Source organism: Perognathus longimembris, chromosome 6 (assembly GCF_023159225.1).
Source record: "Perognathus longimembris pacificus isolate PPM17 chromosome 6, ASM2315922v1, whole genome shotgun sequence".
In the NCBI taxonomy this organism is placed as follows: domain Eukaryota; kingdom Metazoa; phylum Chordata; class Mammalia; order Rodentia; family Heteromyidae; genus Perognathus; species Perognathus longimembris.
Window position 1 is genome coordinate 70,139,905 of NC_063166.1, and position 20,281 is coordinate 70,160,185.

The window sequence follows — 20,281 nt, forward strand, 5'->3', positions numbered from 1 at the left end:
CCCCTCAACATTTAGCGAGGGCAAGAGCGAGTATTTACAGAGGGTCACACAAGAGCCGGACAGCACTGCCCTGGGCTGCAGGTAAGGTGGGCCCTGCCTGCTCCTGCTCTGTGGACGGCCTCCATGGCGCATAGGCAAGGAGCGCTTGAGGGACCACAAAAATGGCACCACCTGGAGCCCTCAGCCTGGATCCTGGGGGCCCAAGAGGTCCCCTGCGTGCAGTCCTCCAGGCTGGCCTGGCCTGAGGGGGACGGACAGAGCTTGGATGTGTGCGCAGTGTCTTCACGTGTGCCGCCACCCTCCCCCATTCCGTGGTGAGGCAGAGATGGGAAGAGGATGGGGTGGGCAGCTCCCCCCGCCCCCCCCCCCCCGCATGTTCTTCCTGGCTCTGCAGGTGGCTCTCAACATCTTTCCATCCAACCAGGGATCGTCCAGCTGCAGCATCTACATCCAACCAGTTCTGCTCTTGTCCTCATCCCACGATGGCAAAGGCAGACTCCACACTCCCGCTTCCCGCTCGGCTCTGAGCATCCCGTCCCCACGCCGGTCCAGGCAAGAGCTGACTTCTCCCTGTCTTCTCTCCCCAGGACAGCTGCTGCCCAGGAGAGGAGACCTGGGCGCCCCGTTAGGGCAACGGCCCCTGCCTCACGGGCCGGGATCATGAAAGGCCTCGGTGACAGCCGCCCCCGCCACCTGTCTGACAGCCTGGACCCGCCACATGAGCCCTTGTTTGCAGGGTCTGACCGCAATCCCTACCTGCTGTCGCCCACCGAGGCCTTCGCCCGGGAGGCCCGCTTCCCCGGTCAGGGCACCCTGCCAGGAGACGGGCTCTTCCCACTCAACAACCAGCTGCCACCTCCCAGCAGCACCTTCCCTCGCATCCACTACAGCTCCCACTTCGAGGTGCCAGAGGAGAGCCCCTTCCCCAGCCATGCCCAGGCCACCAAGATCAACCGGCTGCCGGCCAACCTCCTGGACCAGTTTGAGAAGCAGCTGCCCATCCACCGAGATGGCTTCAGCACCTTGCAGTTCCCGCGGGGCGAGGCCAAGCGTGGCGAGAGCCCCGGCCGCATCCGCCACCTGGTCCATTCTGTCCAGCGGCTCTTCTTCACTAAGGCGCCCTCGCTGGAGGGCACAGCAGGCAAGCTTGGTGCCAATGGCAACAAGAAGGGTGGCATGGAGGACGGCAAGGGCCGGAGGGCCAAAAGCAAGGAGCGGGCCAAGGCTGGAGAGCCCAAACGGCGCAGCCGCTCCAACATCTCAGGCTGGTGGAGCTCTGATGACAACTTGGACGGGGAGAGCGGCGCATTCCGCAGCGGTGGCCCGGTCTCCGGCTTGATGACCCTCGGCCGCCAGGCCGAACGCACCCAGCCCCGCTACTTCATGCATGCCTACAACACCATCAGTGGGCACATGCTTAAGGCTGCCAAGACCACCACCACTGAGCTGACCACCCCGCCGCCCCCACCTGCACCCCCCGCTGCCTGCCCCAGCCTTGGTGTGGGTTCTGACACCAACTACGTTAAGCGGGGTTCCTGGTCCACTCTGACCCTCAGCCATGCCCATGAGGTCTGCCAAAAGACCTCGGCCACCCTGGACAAGAGCCTACTAAAATCCAAATCCTGCCACCAGGGGCTGGCCTACCATTACCTGCAGGTAGGTGTCTGCCAGGGCCAGTGGACTGAGGGCTGGGGACACAGGTGGTGGTGTCTTTTGAGGCGCCATAGACCCATGTGGGAAGTAGCTTTGTTCTGAGCCTCTCACTAGTGGGGCCTACTAGTAAAGAACCCTCCATTGATCAGGCTTTAGCTGACATTGATTAGGGCCTTTGGAGCCTGACCTGAGAAGCAGCTAAAATATGCCCCTGGAAGCATCTCTCTCTCTCTCTCTTTCTCTCTCTCTCTCTCTCTCTCTCTCTCACATACACACACACACACACACACACACACACACACACACACACACACCATCACCAATGCACAGCCTTAATGCCAGCCTCTTGCCTGCCACCCCATCAGACTGGCTCCTCCTTGAGGACAGGGTCTGGCTTGGAGGAAGTATGCAGAACATGTGGGAGGGGACAGATAGACAATGAACGAACAAGGCTTGACAAGGGTCCTGCTGACCAAGACTCTAGGAGGGGACACAGGACCCAACAGGGACTGGTGTGGGCAGAGAGGGACAGGAGCAGCACAAGTCACCAGCCCAGGAGATTGGCTGGGGCTGGGGCTCGGGGGTGGGGGGGGGGTGCTTCTGTAATGCACTAATGTGTGTGAGTGCTTGCCATGCACCAGGGCCATGGAGTTTGCAGGTAGCAGGAGGCTTGGACGCCTCACTGCTACAGCATTGCTGAGCAGGGGCAGAGCCCAGTGGGTGGGCTGACATGGAGCACTGTGCCGATGGAAGGGGCTGCTTCTGCAGTATTAAGTGCCACCTCCAGGGTTCATCTAGGCACAGGCCTAGCTAGCTCCTGGGAAACACATCAGATTCATCTTGAGTGAGGTATGACAAAGCCAGAGTTCTTTCCATTCTGTATAAAACACCAGAAACAGTGAAACACTTTTTTTTTGGGGGGGGGGGGTGCGGTTCTGTACATCAATAGGAGGATATTGAAATCTCTGCGGCCTTTCAAACCTGTGGAGGACACTTGTGCCTTTCTGTCCACTTCTTTGGTTCCAACACCAGGTGTTTTGAAACAGGGCGAGTGTGTGTGATCTCTCCCTCTCAACATGGTACTGCAGGGTCTGATTAGGTAGAGATAGATGCCTCCAAGACACCAGGAGAGGCCAGCTGAGTTGGTCTTAGATTCTAAGCAGGAATACACAGGGTGCCAGTCTCAAGGGCCAGTGTGGGCAGTCAGTTGTGGAGTTATTGAAGCTAGGGGGCGTTACTGTGGGTTGAGTTCACTGGAGGTGGCCCCTAAGGGGGTCTCAGCCAGAAGTAGCTCCTGGTATCTAAGGCCATGGAACCCGGGTTTCCTGAGTGCATGCTGGAGTGGGGTGCTGAGCACACTGGAACATATCCCCACATCCACGCAGAGGTATGCATGCAATTGGGGGGGGGCGGTCAGGTGTGTCGCTGTGGATGTGTGTAGTGTGTCCAAGAGCGTGGGAAGTGTGGGGTTGAGGGAGTCTGCTCTGTAGGCATGGTATGAGCATGTTGGAGGTAGCTGCTGGTTACCCTTGGGTAGAAGTGAGCAGTGTGTGACGTGGAGGTGCTTGCTGAGGGCTGTAGACAGCAAGACGTGCTGCTGCTTTGTGCGTGTTGAAATCTGTGTCGGGGCTCAGAGGACCCAGCCCCAGGTCCTGAAGCGTGTAAGGGCTCAGATGTGTTACTTCCTCCCAAAGTGCCATCCACTCTGTGCAAACAGTGAGTGAGTGACCAAGGAGGACCCGCTGTGCCCACTGCCCCAGAGCAGCCAGCAGAGCCAGACCTGGGGGTGGGGTTCTCAGCTGGCTCCTACCACCAGAACCACTGAGGGCCAGGGTGACCAGCAGTGACCTCGTAGCGGAGACCTCACTTGCCTAGGGTCCCTGGGGCTCACATGAGAAAACTGAGCCTTTGTGACTGCTCATCCCTTTGCTTTGTACCTCAGTTTCCCTGCTTTGAGACAAAGAATGCCTGATTGAGTCTGTGCACACACGCGTGTGCACGCGCCCACACTCCCCCCCCCCCACACACCCCAGGCTGATTTCTGATTCCTGCCCTGGGGTCAGCTCTGGCTCCAGGTCTGGAGGCCTCTCTCGGCAGGTGACTCACCTAGCCTTGGGCCTGGTGCTCACATCTGTGCAGCAGGGCCATACAGCGTGGCCGGAGAGGGCACAAATGAACAGGGTGCCCGTGGGTGCTCAGGAAGCCCGGCCACAGCAGAGGCCATTCTGATCCAAAGCCTCCCGCCCAACTGCCGGGACAAACCCCGCTAGGGCTCCATCGAGAAATCAGAGGTTGGAGAGGAGCAAGGATTTGCTTCAGGCCGGGCAGTGAAGTTGCCCTGGAGCCGGTTCTGGAACCCAGGTCCCTGTGCCCACCCTGGGCCCTCTGAAGAGGGGTCAGTGCCAACTCCCCGGTGACGAGGCCAAGCCACACCCCCCTCTCCCCACTGAGTCCTGGCCCTGGATGTCCCCAGGTGCCCGGTGGCGGTGGCGAGTGGAGCACGGCGCTGCTGTCCCCCCGGGACGGGGACTCCGCGGGCCGAGGGCCCCATCCCCTGTCGGCGCATGCGCAGCGGCAGCTACATCAAGGCCATGGGCGATGAGGACAGCGATGAGTCCGGTGGTGGCAGCCCCAAGCCCTCGCCCAAGACCGCCGCCAGGCGCCAGAGCTACCTGAGGGCCACGCAGCAGTCCCTGGGAGAGCAGAGCAACCCGCGCAGGTGAGCCGCACCCCTGCACCCCTGTCGCGCTCGCAGGGGAGCCCTGACAGTACCACCCTCCAGGACCAGTCTTGGCCCCGCCCTTAGCCCCGCCCCGCGTGCGAGCCCCGCCCCCTGCTGAAGCCCCGCCCCCCGGAGCTCCCAGCACCTGCAAACCCTGCTCACTGGCCAGCTGTGCCCCTAGGTGAACCTTCCCTCAGGCTGGCCCTTCCCAGAGGTCCTCATGCTTAGTCTGGTCCTGCACACGAACCAGTTGTGCCCGAAGAAGCCCCACGGTGAACCATCCGTGAGTCCCACCCCCAGCACAGGTGAGCCTCATCCTTTGGCTAACCCCACCCATAATGAGAACCTCACCTGGGTTGACTGGTCCAGGTAAGCTGCCTCGGGAGACACATCCCCAGGTAAGTTCCACTCTCACAGGGGAACTGCCTGGGGGGAGGGGGACTCCTTCTGGTGGGTGCACCTGCCCTTCATGAGCCCCTTTCCTATGGGAAAGCACCCCCCCACACACACACTGCCCTTTCTCCTATAACTGACCCCTAGTGTGGGCTCCAGGATTGGGGAGGGGAGTGAAGTCAGAAGTAGAAGAGAGAACAACCCTGCCTGCAATCGCACTGTGGCAGCTCCTTCCTGGGCTTTGTCAGAGGAAACCAGCTTATTCCTAGCTCCTCAACAACTTGGAAGTTGAGCCACAGCTTCACAGAAGAGGTGGCCAGGGAAGATGGGGACGGGAGGGAGGGGGCAGGATTGGCAGGTGACAGGGCCACTGAGCAGGAAGAGAAGGGCACATTTGGGGAAGCCAGGCATGGGGTTTGGGCTGGGCAAGGCCACGTATGGCCTCAGGTTGGTATTTGGAGCACCACCAAGCCTGCCCCAGCTCTCTGAGCCTCAGACTTCCTAAGTGAGGAGACTGATCTGGTTGACTGGTCCTGAACCTGCCATTTTACGAACAACCAGTGAGCATGAAGGCGAGAGAGGTGATGGCTCCAGGGCACAGGCCTTGGACGAAAGAATCCATAGTAAGAATAAATGGCTCCTCTCTGTTGGCACTTGCCTTGCTGGTCTACCCCAGTGCACTTAAATCTGTGTCGTTAAACGCCCATCCCATTCCTGGCAGGCAGACAGGGCCATTCACTCTCTGTGTAAGAGGATACCAAGTCTGCAGCAAGGGTGGTAAGTTGACTGACTTCGCCCACTGCAGAAAGCTAGATTCCAACCCAGGCCTCTGTCGTGACCTACAGAGATGCTCAGTGGCCGTATTTCTAGAATAAGGGTTGAGGGCAAAACTGGCTTCACAGGCTCAGTGGTGGGTCCTTGGGGGCTGATAGAAGTCACCTGGACATCGCAGCCCTTAGGGAATTCCTAAACAAAGGTCAGTGCTGTAAACTTGGATTCGCTTCTCTGGTGACCCCAGGTTTGCAGGGAGGAAGGGGTGCGGACTGTACACTTGGCCTTAGGCCTAAAACAGTCAAAGGCAGACTTGTGCTGCCACCTTGTGTCCGCATCAGGCATGACAGGTGGAGGCTGAGAGCGTTCCTTTTGGCAGTGCTCCCCTCTCGCCCAGGCTGGCAGCAGTAGATTCCTTCCCCCCTCCCCCCTACCACCGGATGACCACCTGGCCAGTCTTTTCCCCTCTGGGCCTGTCTTCCAGACTTAACAGTGGGTGGACTGAGCCCTGTCTGCTCTCTACCCCACTCCAGGAGTCTGGACCGCCTGGACTCAGTGGACATGCTGCTGCCTTCCAAGTGTCCGAGCTGGGAAGAGGACTACAACCCCATCAGCGACAGCCTCAATGACTCCAGCTGCATCAGCCAGGTGAGGGCGGCCTGAAGGCCAAGGGGCTTGGGAAAAAACACGTCTAGGCCCAGTCTTCCTCCAGGGTTCCCAGATACCTGTATTGTGCTTCTGTTTGGTCTTTGTTCCTGAAGCTACTTGTGTGTGTGTCTCTGTTCCACTGACTATCCTGTGGCTGGAGAGCATTGTCATTGAGTCTGACACATAAGACCTCTGGAGCAGAGGACCCTCCCCCCCCCCCAAGGGACAGTGCACCCACACATACGCACCACTGAGACCTGAGCTGCCAGCAGAGACTCTAGAGGGGCCTTGTTACTCCTCGTTGTGTTCAGATCCAAGGGGATGGAGAACCGGACACCTGGCTTTGAGTCCCAGCGTTGTCATTGATGCTAGGAATCTGACACAGGTCACCTCCCGTCCCTGTGCTTGGCTTTCTGGTTGAACACAGGAGGAGGGTGGTTCCTATGTCAGAGTTGTGAGTGGGTAGTGTATCATCTTGAACATACTGTGCTCAGCAAGGGTAGCTACCTTTATGCTTCTCTCTATATTGCTGTGTGTCATTGAGGAACTTACACCTCTGCTTTGGGTCCCTGGACCCACTCAGGAAAATAGGTCTGGCAGGGCCACCATAAATTGTGACAGGCACACCTCATGTTTCTTCAGTCCTGTGCAAGAAGCTGTCAGCTCCTTGAGTCTTTACACCCTCAGACAGTAAGATAAGGCCTCAGGTGGCCTTATTGTATCTCCACATCCCAGAGGGGGAAACTGAGACTCAGAGAGGTGAGGTCTCACAGCTAGGAGGAGGGAAAGCTGAATAGGAGTCTCAAGTCATGGCCCCCAGCTCTTGTTGTAGAGACAGTACCTTAGAGCTTGCAAATTCTCTATGATGTGGGTAGGGAAACGAGGCCCAGACAGGGACCTTGGGGAGCAGCACAGCGGCAGTGGGGCAGACCCGGCCTCCTCTCTGTAGGAATCAGCTCTGCACACAGTGGGTGTAGACGCCCAGCCAGGGCTGTGGATAGCCTGGAAGGGTTGGCCTGTGACTCAATGTCAGAGCACTTACCTGCTATGAATGAGACTTGAGGACTCCACTGCCCATCACTCCATAGTCCTGGTCTCTCCAGACCCTTCTCTAGCCCCGGTGACACCCAGGAATAGGACCTGAGGAGGGGCAGAGCATCTACCGCGCTTATTCAGGTCACAGCAAGTGCCACCTAAACAGCCATCGCAGCTTCTATACCTGCCACTCACCACCGCGCTGGTAGGGAGCTTGAACTCAGAGCCTAGGCACTATTTCTTAGCTTTTTCTCTCAAGGCTGGCACAATACCACTTGAGCCACAGCTCTACTTCTGACTTTTTGATGGTTCATTGGAGATAAGAATCTCATGGACTTTGCTGCCCAGGCTGACTTTGAACTGTGATCCTCAGATCTCAGCCTCCTGAGTAGCTAGGATTACAGGTGTGAGCCACCAGTGCCCCGCTTCCTCCCACACTGTGAGGGAAGCTAGAGTTTCCACTTGGACCTGAGAGGCTCTGATAGACCCCAGCCCCTGCCCCACACCCTGCTGCAGACACCTGGCTCCTTTCTGGGCCTCACAGACCTAGCAGCCTCTCTTGTCTACTCTATGCTCTCTGCGCTCAGATTTCTACACAGCTAGTGCCTGATGCTCAGAGAGCTGCCCCCTCTCCCCCTATCCCTGCCCCTTGAGATTGGGACCTCCCTGCAGGCAGGTACCTTGTCTTGTTCACTGCCCTCAGTAGGTGTTTGCTGATTGTTTGTGCTCCTCCCTGTCTCTCCAGCTCTGCCAGTTACCTCCTTTCTGTCTCCCTGCCCTTTTGGGTCTTTGTTCACATTTTTCTTGGTTTACATGTGTTTCCACCTTCATGTTTCCCTGTGTCTCTCACCCTCACCATCCCTGCCTCGCCCAGGCACCTGGAACTGGCCAGGCTAGGGACTCCCACAGGAACCATCCCTACCTCCCTACCCAGCCCTGCCTGCCTCCCAGCCTTGGGGGTTCTCTAACTACCCACAGCACCTACCCCCGGAAGGTTGAATGACCTAAACTGCAGTCAGCTACATCGAAGCCTGGGAGATACCAGGGGCTGTCCCCGATCTGTATTTGCAAGGGGGCAGCCTGAGAGTTGCAGATGGGGTATCCATGGTCCCAGGGGCTACACAGGACAGCAGATGATAAGTTCTCAGTGATGTCCCGCCCCAAGAGCCAGCCTCTATCCCAAGGAAACCAAGTGAGGTCTAGCAGCAGGGGGAGGGGGGGGCAGCCAGGATGAGTTGAGACAAGCCAACCTCCAGTCCCTGGCTCCAGAGCCTGAGTGGCCCAGCCCCGGCCCTGCCCCAGCCCTGGCCTCCCTAACCCTCCCCCTCTCTTTCCTGCAGATTTTTGGACAGGCCTCCCTGCTCCCCCAGTTGTTTGGCCATGAGCAGCAGGTCAGTATGATTGTCGTTCTCGTGTACCCCAATCCAGAGCACAGTCCTGGAGCCCAGCCTGGGCAGGACAAGCACAGCCAGTGCGAGGAAGGTCCCCTGCCATGAGGATGGCGTTGAGGCTCACACTGGTGACCTGACCCTACAGCCCCCATACCTCTGTCACTCCACTTCTGTGCCTCAAGTTTCCTCTTCCTAAAAATGGGAAACTAGACGGGTGCCGGTGGCTCATGCTTGTAATCCTAGCTACTCAAGAGGCTGAGGTCTGAAGATCACAGTTTGAAGCTAGCCCAAGCAGGAAAGTCTGTGAGACTTTTTTGTTGGCTGTGGGGCTTGAACTCAGGGCCTGGGCTCTGTCCCCGAGCCTCTTTGTGTTCAAGGGTACCTACTGCCACAGCGCCACTTGTATTTTTTGAGTGGTTAATTGGAGATAAGAGTCTCAGGGACTTTTCTGCTTGGGGCTGGCTTGGAACCACCATCTTCAGATCTCAGCCTCTTGAGTAGCTATGATTACAGGCGTGACCCTTGGCACCCAGCTCATGAGACTCTTAGCTCCAATAAACAACTCAGAAAAAGCCAGAAGTAGTGTTGTGGTTCAAGTAGTAGAGCATAAAACTCAGTGGAACAAAAACTCAGGGACAGTGCCTATGCCCTGGCAGGACTGCGGGCTGGGAATATGGCCTAGTGGCAAGAGCGCTTGCCTCCTACACAAGAAGCTCTCGGTTCGATTCCCAAGTACCACATATATGGAAAACGGCCAGAAGGGGCGCTGTGGCTCAGGTGGCAGAGTACTAACCTTGAGCGGGAAGAAGCCAGGGACAGTGCTCAGGCCCTGAGTCCAAGGCCCAGGACTGGCCAAAAAAAAGACCCAGGACTGGAGGGCTGGGCATATGGCCTAGTGGCAAGAGTGCTCGCCTTGTAATACATGAAGCCCTGGGTTTGATTCCCCAGCACCACATATATAGAAAACGGCCAGAAGTAGCTCTGTGGCTCAAGTGGCAGAGTGCTAGCCTTGAGCATAAAGAAGCCAGGGACAGTGCTCAGGCCCTGAGTCCAAGCCCCAGGACTGGCCAAAAAAAAAGCAACAATGAGCTAGGTACTGTGAACGAAGCAAGAAATCTCATGGAAGAGCATGCTTTTGATCTCAGCACTGGAGACATAGAAGCAGGGGGATCGTTTTTAAGGCCAACCTGGCCTAAGCTGGGCAAGAGAGACAGAGACAAGGATGGAGAGGAAGGGAGGAAGGAAGGGAAAGAAGATTGGGCCCCAACACAATAGGTCTTCTGGCTCCTCCTCATCCCCCCCCCCCCCCACCAGCCCAGGCCAGCCTGGGAAGAGTTTCCTTTGGGCAGGACAGGGTGGAGGGGGCTGGGCCTGTGGTTTTAGCTGCCAGATCCCGGCCCTCTCAGCCCAGAGTCCTCTAACTTCCTCTTTCCTGTAGAACCTTTAAAGGCATGGGGAAATTAAAAGGGAATTTTGAAACCTTTAAAAGTTGGCAGAGGCCATGTCTAGAGGGCCCCTCCCATCTACAGACACACATCCTACCCCCGAAGTGTCCCCACCCCCACCTCACACTCCAAGCCGGAAAGTGGGGCAGGCAAAGGACTGAGCTCAATCCCTCATTGTGGCCAGGAACAGACAAAGGACCCATCCAAGGCTATACCTCCCGTGGGGCAACTAGAGCTGCACCAGCTCAGCTGTGGATGCCCTCCATCTCCTCACCCAGGTTCTAAAAGCCATGTGTTCCTCCTGAACACGTTATTCGAGAGGCCTCTCGGAGCCCTCAGTGGGTCAGGTGACCTCTTCCTCCCTAACCCTAGTGGGTGTGCGATGAGGATGACAGGAGTCTCACCAGTCCTCAGTAAGACCCACGGCAGCACTCACTCACCACCCCGTGCCCCTCCCAGCCCCACATTGGGAGCATCTTTTTCTTCTTTTGCCAGCCCTGAAGTTCAAACTCAGGGCCTGGCACTTACTAGTAGGCAGGCGCAATACTGGTGAGCCACACCTCCAGCTCAGTTTTTTGTTGTTGTTTTTTTGCCAGTCCTAGGGCTTGAACTGCAGGCCTGGGAGCTGTCGCTGAGCCTCCTTTTGCCCTACCACTTGAGCCACGGTGCTACTTCGGGCTTTCTCTGAGTAGTTTATTGGAGAGTCTTGCATTCCTTTCCTGCCCAGGCTGGCTTCGAATAGCGGTCGATCCTCACATCTCAGCCTCCTGAGTAGCTAGGATTTTAGGCATGAGCCACCAGTGCCCAGTTCTACTAGTTATTTTAAGGGTAGGGTCTGGTTTCCCTCCTGTGCAGGCATCTCAGCCCTGATAACACCTACGTGTAGGCTTCTCATAGTTGCTGGAATCACAGGCATGTGCCACCACATCCAACTCCTCCTTGTGAGGACAGTTTTATGGATTTCTCTGCCCTGGTTGGCCTCAAACTGCAAACTTCCCATTCTTAGCCTCCTAAGTAACTAGGATTACAGGCATGGCCCATCAGCACCTGACTTGCATCTTTTTTTTCGCCAGTCCTGGGGCTTAGGACTCAGGGCCTGTGCTCTGTGCCTGGCTTCTTTTTGCTCAAGGCTAGCACTCTGCCACTTGAACCACAGTGCCACTTCTGGCTTCTTCTGTTTATGTGGTGCTAAGAAATCAAACCCAGTGCTTCACGCATGCTAGGCAAGCACTCTACCACTAAGCCACATTCCCAGCCCCCTGGCTTGCATCTTAACCAAACTTTGTGAATCCTCATGTTCCCTCCACCTTGTTACCTGTATCCTCAGATGCAGGTGACCCGGGGTTCACTCTTGAATTCTGTTCGGAACATGCAATACGTTATTTCATTTAGTCTTGACGGTACTGAGAAATTGAGACTGTGATCAGCCCATTGCATAGATGAGAAACTGAGGCACAGAGTAAACCAAGTGACTCGCCTATGTTCAAACTGCACGGAACTCATGAGGGTTGAAACCCTGCCAGTCTAGTTCTAGAACTGCAATGCTCTGGTGCAATCACAAAGCAAGACCTAGTTGCCCTCCATTTGAAGTGGTGGAGGATAAACAACAGTTGCTTTTAATTACCCCTCCAAGTGAATTCTGGGTAGGTCATGTGGCAGCATTTTAACATGTTGACCCTGAGCAGTAGAATTCTATTGTGATAGAAAATGTTCTACCGTCTATGCTTGTCCATAGTAGCCACTAGTCACTAGTCACATGAGGCCTTTCAGCAGGTGAAATGTGACTACCACACTTTATTAAATCTTATTGATTTAAGTCTAGATGGGTACCAGTGGCTCACACCTGTAATCCTAGCTACTCAAGTGGCTGAGGTATGCAGAAGTATAGTTCAAAGGCAGAAAAGTCAGCAAGATTTCATCTCTACAATAGCCAGCGACAAGCCAGGCTTGGAGATGTAGCTCAAATGGTTGAGCACCAGCCTAATAATAAACGGAGCAAGCAAGAGACACTAAGTTCAAACCACAGTACTACAAAAAAAGAAAAAGAAAAATCCCCCGAAATATCCATGCACAGCTAGTGGCTACCATGTTTGATAGCACAGATTTCAACCTTTCCCAACACTGTTTTGCCCGATGCATACATGGGCAAATATCCAGAATATTCTACTTTATCCAGATGAGGAAAGACTGGCCCAGAGAACACAGTGATAACCCAGGCCACACAGCTGGCCGCAGACCCGGATCCAGCTTCTCCTGCACACAGTACTCAGCCATCTTGTGCCTTTTGCTGCCCTAGCTCTGGTCTCGCCTCAGGCCTCCACCTACTATCTATCCATCTTTAGCTAGATGATGCCTCAGAGTTTACAGTGTGGTTCACAGCTGTCAGCCTGAGTCATGGGCCAGAAAACCCTTCCTGAGCCCCTAGAAAATACATGGTATATGATGAGACCTCCCTGAGCTCAAACTTCCAGCTTGAGACTTGCACAATCCTTACACAGTCATCTTTGGAGGGACATTTGGGAACCCGGTAGGCCCGACTGAAGCAAATAGAAAATGGCAAATCATATATATACCACCATTCTCCATGCTATCCCAGGCAGACACCATTAATAAATACTTGCTGCTGCTTCCTTCTCTTTAGGCTCTTGCATCAGTTTCATCTCTAGCCCCTGCTTCTATTCCACACACACACCCTCCTCAGTATCCATTCTGCGTGCCAGGGCTAGATTCATGTTCCTTGAAAACATTTTTGGAGTACTGGTTTTGCCCCCTTCCTTACCGGTAACCCTGGCAAGTGTCTTCTCCCTGGCCTTGAGGGACTTTTTGTTTGAAAAACAAAAGAGATTGAGCCATAAGATAGCAGTTATACAACACAACTACTGCAAACCCCATTCTAGTGTTTAGGGCAGACATGACTAATTGATCATACAAGTCAGATGTGACCCTTTCAGTCCAGAAGGGTGGACACACAAAACAGAAATCATCCTGGGGTATTTCTGCTTTCTTCTCCTTGTAGAAATGGGAAACCTTGAGGCCCCCAGGAGGTGAGAGGGGCTGTTCATTTCTCCAGGGCTCCCATCTGCCCATCTGTGCCCTGGATGAAATGAGAGGAGGGGCAGGCTGAGGGTGTCCCCACCAAGCACCCCCCCGCACCCCCCAGGGTGGGCAGAGCTGGCCCCTGATGCCTGCCTTTGCCTGGGCAGGTGCGGGAGGCAGATCTGAGCGACCAATACGAGGCAGCCTGTGAGTCGGCCTGCAGTGAAGCAGAGTCGACGGCAGCAGAGGTGCTGGACCTGCCCCTGCCCAGCTACTTCCGCTCCCGCAGCCACAGCTACCTGCGAGCCATCCAGGCAGGCTGCTCCCAGGAGGAGGACAGTGTCTCCCTGCAGTCCCTCTCCCCACCGCCCAGCACCGGCAGCCTCAGCAACAGTCGTACGCTTCCAAGTGAGTAGTACCTCCTGGGGGGCGGGGGGGAGGCCAGGCGGCTTGTTTTCCTTAGTTAGCACTTGGCTTGTGGGCCAGCGTTGGGGGGGTGGGGGGATGATTGAACTGAAGTCCACACAGTTGGCAGAAGCCAGCTCTCCACTGCGTAGACTTTGGGGATCAGTGGAACCTGGGGGGGACGTAGCTGCTTCTGGCTTAGAGCAGCCACTTGCTGGTGGGCAGGGCTTCCTGAGCTGGATTTACCAGTTAGGATTACTTTGGCTGGCAAACCTGCAGAGAGGGAGGAGTGGGGCAGCCTAGAGCATTTGCAAATTTTCTCTCTCTTTCACAATTAAGGAAGCCCACCCTTCCCAGAGCCCTTCCAGCTCCCCTAAAGATAACTCATGTGTGACCAGAGGAAGATGGAAGGAAGCATTGTGATAATAGAGAGCCCAGGTCAAGGGGAAAACACAGCTGAGTAGAGGGCTTTGAGCGTCTCTTTTCTGAGCCTCAGTTTCCCATCTATAAACCAGACCCTAGAGAGGCCTTGGGGAAGTGAAGGCAAGACAGGAAGCTTACCCTCCTCCCATAGGCAGGCAGGACAGTGACTCAAGCGGTGGACATTCTTCCTGCTTGTCAGAATTGACTGAGTTAGAGGGCTGGAGGGAGAGACAGCTGCTTCCAGTGCTCCCTGGTGTTCAAGGTCAGGAAACGAACCCACATCCCTACACACACAGGAAACCACCCACCCGATTGGTTTAACTATGCTGGCCTCTGCATGGTCCCTTCCTCACTCTCTCTGGTCTTCCTGCCCCACCCCACCCCACATTTATTCATGTCCTTCCCATGTAGGAACACCCCTCCCCCCCACCAATACCCCCAGGGTTTCATCCCATCATACATTGACAATGCAGGATCTGTCAGGTCACCATGTGCCTCTCTTGATCAATAACAGCCCATGATCTAAAAACCCAAGTTACCTATACTGTATCCTACCCTCCCTGTCCCCAGCATACTTTGGTAAAATAGGGATAGGCTAACTACAGCTCACATTGCATAAAGGGAAAGATGAGGGCTAGGGTTATATCAGCCAGAAAGTACCTACCTAGCATGTGCAAGGTCCTGGGTTCAATCCCCAACACCACCAGGAAAGAAAGAGGGGCAGGAGAACAGAGATCCAGAGACTTACTGATCCATGGGAATTCTGAAGTCATTCCAGGCAAATACTCTTGGACAGGGAATGTTCCCTGACTATCTCCTACACTGGAGAATGTGGCCTTCAGGCAGCAGCCCCTTTCCTCAGGCAGCTTCCTCCCAGAAGGAAGTTGGGGAGCTAAATAGATGCCTTTTTATATCTCCAGTGATCTCACTCACTGCCTGAGGGGTGCCAAGTTACCCTGCACCTGCCTCAGACCCTTACGAGGTTTTCTATGTACTTGATTCCAAGGAGCAACCTTGGGCCAGAGCCAAACACAAAATTATTATTGAGTCTGACCACTCTCTCCTGACTTTGTGATGCCCTTAAGCTTCCTGTCAGCTCTCCTGACCAGCTCACACCTTCAGTGTTAATAAGAGGTGTTACAACCCACCCTGGCCTTGGTCTGATCCTCCAGATGTACCTTCACCAGGTTTGACCTTGGCTTGATCTCTGTCCCTAGGCTGAATCTTGAGAATGCTCTTCTGCCTGGAGAGATGGGAGTTGACAGACTTATTTTCCAATTCAGCAAGTTCTGGGCTTTCTCTATTTCCTCTAATTACTCCCTACAGATTGGCTATTGCTTTTTTATGAGTTTTTCTCTTTCTCACAGCCCAAAGGAGCCCACTCTTGCTTTCCACATTTTTCCTGGAATCTGTCTTGCCCAAATCCATCCACTCTCCTCAAGTGACTGTAGAAGATAATTTTACCCAGGATCCTGACCCACAAATAATTCAGGGCCTCTTTTCTCAAGCCTCCTGCAACAGCTTCCTGTCAAGTCACCACTGAGTGCCTGTAGCCAGTGCTACGTATTTTCAGTTTTTATTGCTAGCACACTCCATGTTTGCTACCAATGTGTATGCGGCAGCTATCCTCGCGATAATGCTGTGTAACAAGCACAGGAGCACCACAGCCTTGGTTCTCACTCATGAGACTACAGATCAGCCAGTTCTGCTCAGCTGACACCAAAGGGTGTTCTGGATGCAACGGCTAGCTGGGGCATGTTCTTTTCATGGTGATGGCCAGAAGCATGAAAGGGCAGCCTCATCAGACAAGCACATTTCATGTCTTTCTTTGTCTCATGCCTACTAACATCCAGTTGGTCAAAACAAGTTCTAGGGGGCTGGGGATATAGCCTAGTGGCAAGAGTGCCTGCCTCGGATACACGAAGCCCTAGGTTCGATTCCCCAGCACCACATATACAGAAAACGGCCAGAAGCGGCGCTGTGGCTCAAGTGGCAGAGTGCTAGCCTTGAGCGGGAAGAAGCCAGGGACAGTGCTCAGGCCCTGAGTCCAAGGCCCAGGACTGGCCAAAAAAATAAAAAATAAAAAATAAAAAACAAAAACAAGTTCTAGGAGTTCAAAGCCAAGATAAAACACATTCTACCTTTTGTGGGAGAAACTGGTTATGTAGCAAAGGGTATGAATACAACAAAGGGCTGGGAATTGAAGGCAATAGTTTAATCCATTATGGCACATAATCCCATATAGATGAGCCAGACTTTGACATTAAACTTCACAGGGGATATGGACTCCAATTATTCTTCATGTGAGGATTCAGCCCAAACCAACATAGGAAAGCATGTGTACACAGCACCCACCCAGACATATGTGCATGTATATACCTATGTGAAAACGCATGCACATTTTCTCACATGCACACACATGCACCAAATGTCAGCATACACATGCACACATACTACCACACATATTGCCTGTGTGGCTCCATCAAGTCTCATGGCCCCTCCACATGTGCCTTGTAAATTGGGGCCACCAAAGGATTTATCCACCCCAGGCCAGGGGTGGTAGGGCACACTTTACCTGCTACTGGAAAGGCTAAGAGTAGAAGGATCTCAGTTCAAGGCCAGCCCAGGCAGAAAAGTTCAAGAGGCCCTATCTTGGAAATAAGCTGCAAAAATAAAACAAGGGCTAGATGCATGGCTTGAATGGTAGCCTAGCAATCAGAAGTCCCTGAGTTCAAACCCCAATATAGAGGGAGGAAGGGAGGGAGGGGATTCCTTTATCAGATTTCACTGCCATCTGCTGAACAGGTGTCAGCATGTATATTTTCCACAAGGTGCTTTACTTCTGTTTTTTGTTTTTGTTTTTATTATGTGGTGCTGAGGAATTGAACCGAGGGCGTCATGCATGCTAGGCAAGCACTGCCACTAAGCCACATTCACAGCCCTAGGTGCTGTACTTCTATCTGCCAGAAATTTGTCATTAATTAGATAATTCAACTGTGTCTATATTGTGAAGCACCCCTCCTGATAATTTGGCATCCTTAATCCGTGTGAAACTTGTGCAACCTTGCCCCCATGGCTTGCCTCCACTTGGACAGACACACACAGGTGCCCCTCCCTCAGCCTCTGTCTCCCTGGGGGAGTTGGGCCGGCTCAGAGAACACACACACACACACACACACACACACACACACACACACTTACTACCTGTATAAGGAGTGAGCCCTTGGGACTCCACCCTCAGGACTGTTGCTCCCTCTCCCCATGCCTATGCATAAGGCAAGTGGGAGGTGCTCCGAGGGCTGGGTGCTGAGGCTCTGGGAGCCTGGCAGGGGCTAGCCGATCTTGGGATGCTGTGGGAGGACAGGGAGCCCCCTCACTGTGCAGAGCTGGCAGCTTCCCAGCTTCAAGGCTGCCGCGGCTCTCCTCCCTCCCCCTCTCTGACCCAGATTCCACATTCCAGAAATAGCTCTGGCAGGTGACTTGCAGGCCTGCCTGTTCCAGCTGGGATGTGGAGGACAGGAGCAGCTAGGCTGTAAGTCCACCGGTACACAGACACCCCCGCGCCCCCCCCCTCCCAGCAGCCAAAGGACACATGGAAAGGGGCATGGGGGAGAGCTGAGACCAGCCCCACACCTCTCCTCTCTATGCCGCTGAGAAAGACAGTGAGGAGACTTCCTCCTGCCTTCCCTTCTCCCCCATCTTCTTTCTTCTCCTTCCCTCCCATCTTTGCCTTCAGTCCCTCCCTCAGCCCTCAAATTCCCCCCTCCCTGCCATCCTTCTTTGTCTCTCCAACTCCCTCTGAACCACACGGAGTGAAGCTGGGTGCTGTTGGGCGGCCCCCTGCTCTTGCCTTCTGCATGTGCTGCACCTGTGCTTGTAGACACATTCCTGTGCACACTCAGGGGTCACTCTGGTGGCACTGCAGGCTGATCTGGGTCAGGTTCTGGCCAGGAAAACACCCTGCTTTCTGCTGGAAGGAGGGGTGCTGAGTCCTAGTTTCATCTCTGCTGCATCACTCTGAGAAGGGACCTGCCTCTCCTGGGCCTCAAATTCATTATCTGTGGGGATTGTTGTTGTTGTTGTCAGTCCTGTGGTTTGAACTCGGCCTGGGCCTTGTCTCTTGAGGGTTTTTTTTTTGCCCAAGGCTAGCACTCTCCTACTTGAGCCACCGTTCCACTTTGGAGTTTTTAGTGGTTAATTGGACTTACTTGACTTTGAACCGTGATCTCAGATCTCAGCCTCCTGAGTGGCTAGGAGTATGGGCATTAGTCACTTGCTTGTGTCTCATCTGCTTTGCAGCTTGGGTTTGGATACCTGTACCCACCTAAGTCATAGACCGCTCTGCTCTCCCTTTGCCCCTTCTCCATTCTCCAGAATTCTCCCGCTTTCTTCTCTGGTTCACTTCTCCCTCTCCCACCCATACATACAGCAAGGGAGCCTGGCAAAAATCCCTCCAGTCAGACTTGCCCACCAAGCCTACTCCAGGCCTAACCCGCCCCAGTCTCTGGTTATTACACTGTGGGCTCCTGTCAGCTCAGCCCTTCCAATCCCCAGAGATCCAGAGACTGCAGATAGATTTCAATTCCTGTGTCATTTCTGATCCCTGGTACTCAGGACTGAGTTCTAGTTAAGCAGATTAAATGTGCCACCATCGATTGGTGGTGTTTGCTGTGACCAGGGGATTTCTATGTATCTGCCACCCCTGATTTAACCCAGTTCCTCCACCACACACACACACACACACACAGTTTCACAAAACAGCTGCAGCACAGAGTCAAGGTCACTCAGGAGGTAGGATAAGGAATAGTTTCCTACCCGTGTCTGCCTCACTGCAGAGCCTTGAGCTCCCCATTGCCCTGTGTGGGAGGTGGGGTGGGAAGGGGGAGGTTTCTGTGGGTTTTCAGGAGGATCATCTGGCAGCATGAAAAGAATCATCCAGTAGCCTTTAGGCTAGTGTCATGGTCCAGGCAAGGGACAGCAAGGTCTGGGCAGGGGCCAGAGTCAGCTAGTGAGAGGAGGACCCAGGAGGCCTTTCCAGAATGAGTGATGAGGAGCCCAAATTCCTGACTGCTGACACCAGCACCCCCACACAGCACTGGGCAGAAGGCTTCCTCCCTGGGCTCCACCAAGCAGAACATTCCTGGTTCATTGAGTGCTTCCAAAGTGCTGCCAAATGCCAGACCTGAGTCTAGTTTTTGAAGCAGACAGTTGAGAGAAATAACAATCAGGACTGAAGGACTGGTGGGCAGGCCTCCAACCCCAGGACTGAGACTTGGAAAAGACAAGACACTCTAAGTAGGTACAGCAGTCACCCTGAAGGAAGAGAGACTAAAGAGTGTTTGGGTTTTTTTTTTCTTTTTCCAATTCAGGGGCTTGAACTCAGGGCCAGGGTACTGTCCCTTGGCTTTTTCATTCAAGGTTGGCACTCTACCCCTTGAGCCAGCTCTACCTCTGGCTTTTTGGTGGCTAAATGAAGAGTCTCACAGCCTTTCCTGCCCAAGCTGGTTTTGAGCTGCAATCCTCAGATCTCAGCCTGAGTAGCTAGGATGAGATGACAGGCACGAGCCACCCGGGACCAGCTTCCCAGGGATCTTAGCTAGAACCTCAGAGGTTCCTGGGCATGGAGGTTAAGTATGTGCCTATAGTCAGGCAGCCTTTTCAAGACTATGTTATTGATCAACTAGTACAGTCCAGGCTGTGATATACATGCCAGGGACAGGACAATCAGTGAACAAGATGAAAACCCTTGCTTGCATGCACAGTACATTCTTGGTGGTATAGAGGGTGTGAACTTAGGGCATCATGTTTGCCAGGCAGGTGCTCTGCCTTTGAGCCACGCCGCCAGCCCTCATGGACAGAATGTTCTATCAGGAGTGGGAGGGGAAAGGTAAAACTATATACAGTATGTAGGTTGTTGGAAAGTTGCTGGAGTGCTGGTGGAGGGAGCAGCATGTAAGCAGGGTAGCTAGGGTGGAGCCCACTTGAGAAAAGAGATTCTGAGCAAAGACTTGTGAGGGGTTGTGTAGTGCTGGGCACATGTTGCAGGCAGGAGGGGGAGTAATGCAAAGGTCCTGAGGTAGAAGCAAAGCTGGTGTGTTGCAGAAGGAACCAGGGCCTGTATAGCTGGGCTAAAGCAAAGGAGAGAGCCTGGGATGACAAATGAGGTCAGAGGAGGGTGAGAGGGAATTGATTAGTCCTGGCCATAGACCTTAGAAAACCTTGGTTTTGGGTAATGAGAACTGTGCTACCTATCAGGCAGCTCTGCAGGGCCTTGATTGATACTGGGGTGACAGGTGTAGTTTATGTAGAACAGCAGGGAGAGTGGTCTTGGCAACCAGCCAGATGCTGGAGAGGGGAAG

The 20,281-nt window shown here is 54.3% G+C and overlaps 1 protein-coding gene across 1 annotated transcript in view; it reads left to right on the forward strand.

Annotated features, from left to right (window-relative positions):
* The first annotated feature begins 594 nt into the window (after window positions 1–594).
* The window catches only part of Dlgap4 (DLG associated protein 4), a 69,963-nt gene continuing 50,276 nt past the window's right edge, over window positions 595–20,281 (forward strand). The window contains 6 exon segments of the mRNA XM_048349157.1: window positions 595–1,656; window positions 4,127–4,189; window positions 4,191–4,372; window positions 6,073–6,187; window positions 8,563–8,613; window positions 13,262–13,502. Coding sequence (XP_048205114.1) covers window positions 661–1,656; window positions 4,127–4,189; window positions 4,191–4,372; window positions 6,073–6,187; window positions 8,563–8,613; window positions 13,262–13,502 — 1,648 coding nt within the window. The 5' untranslated portion in view covers window positions 595–660.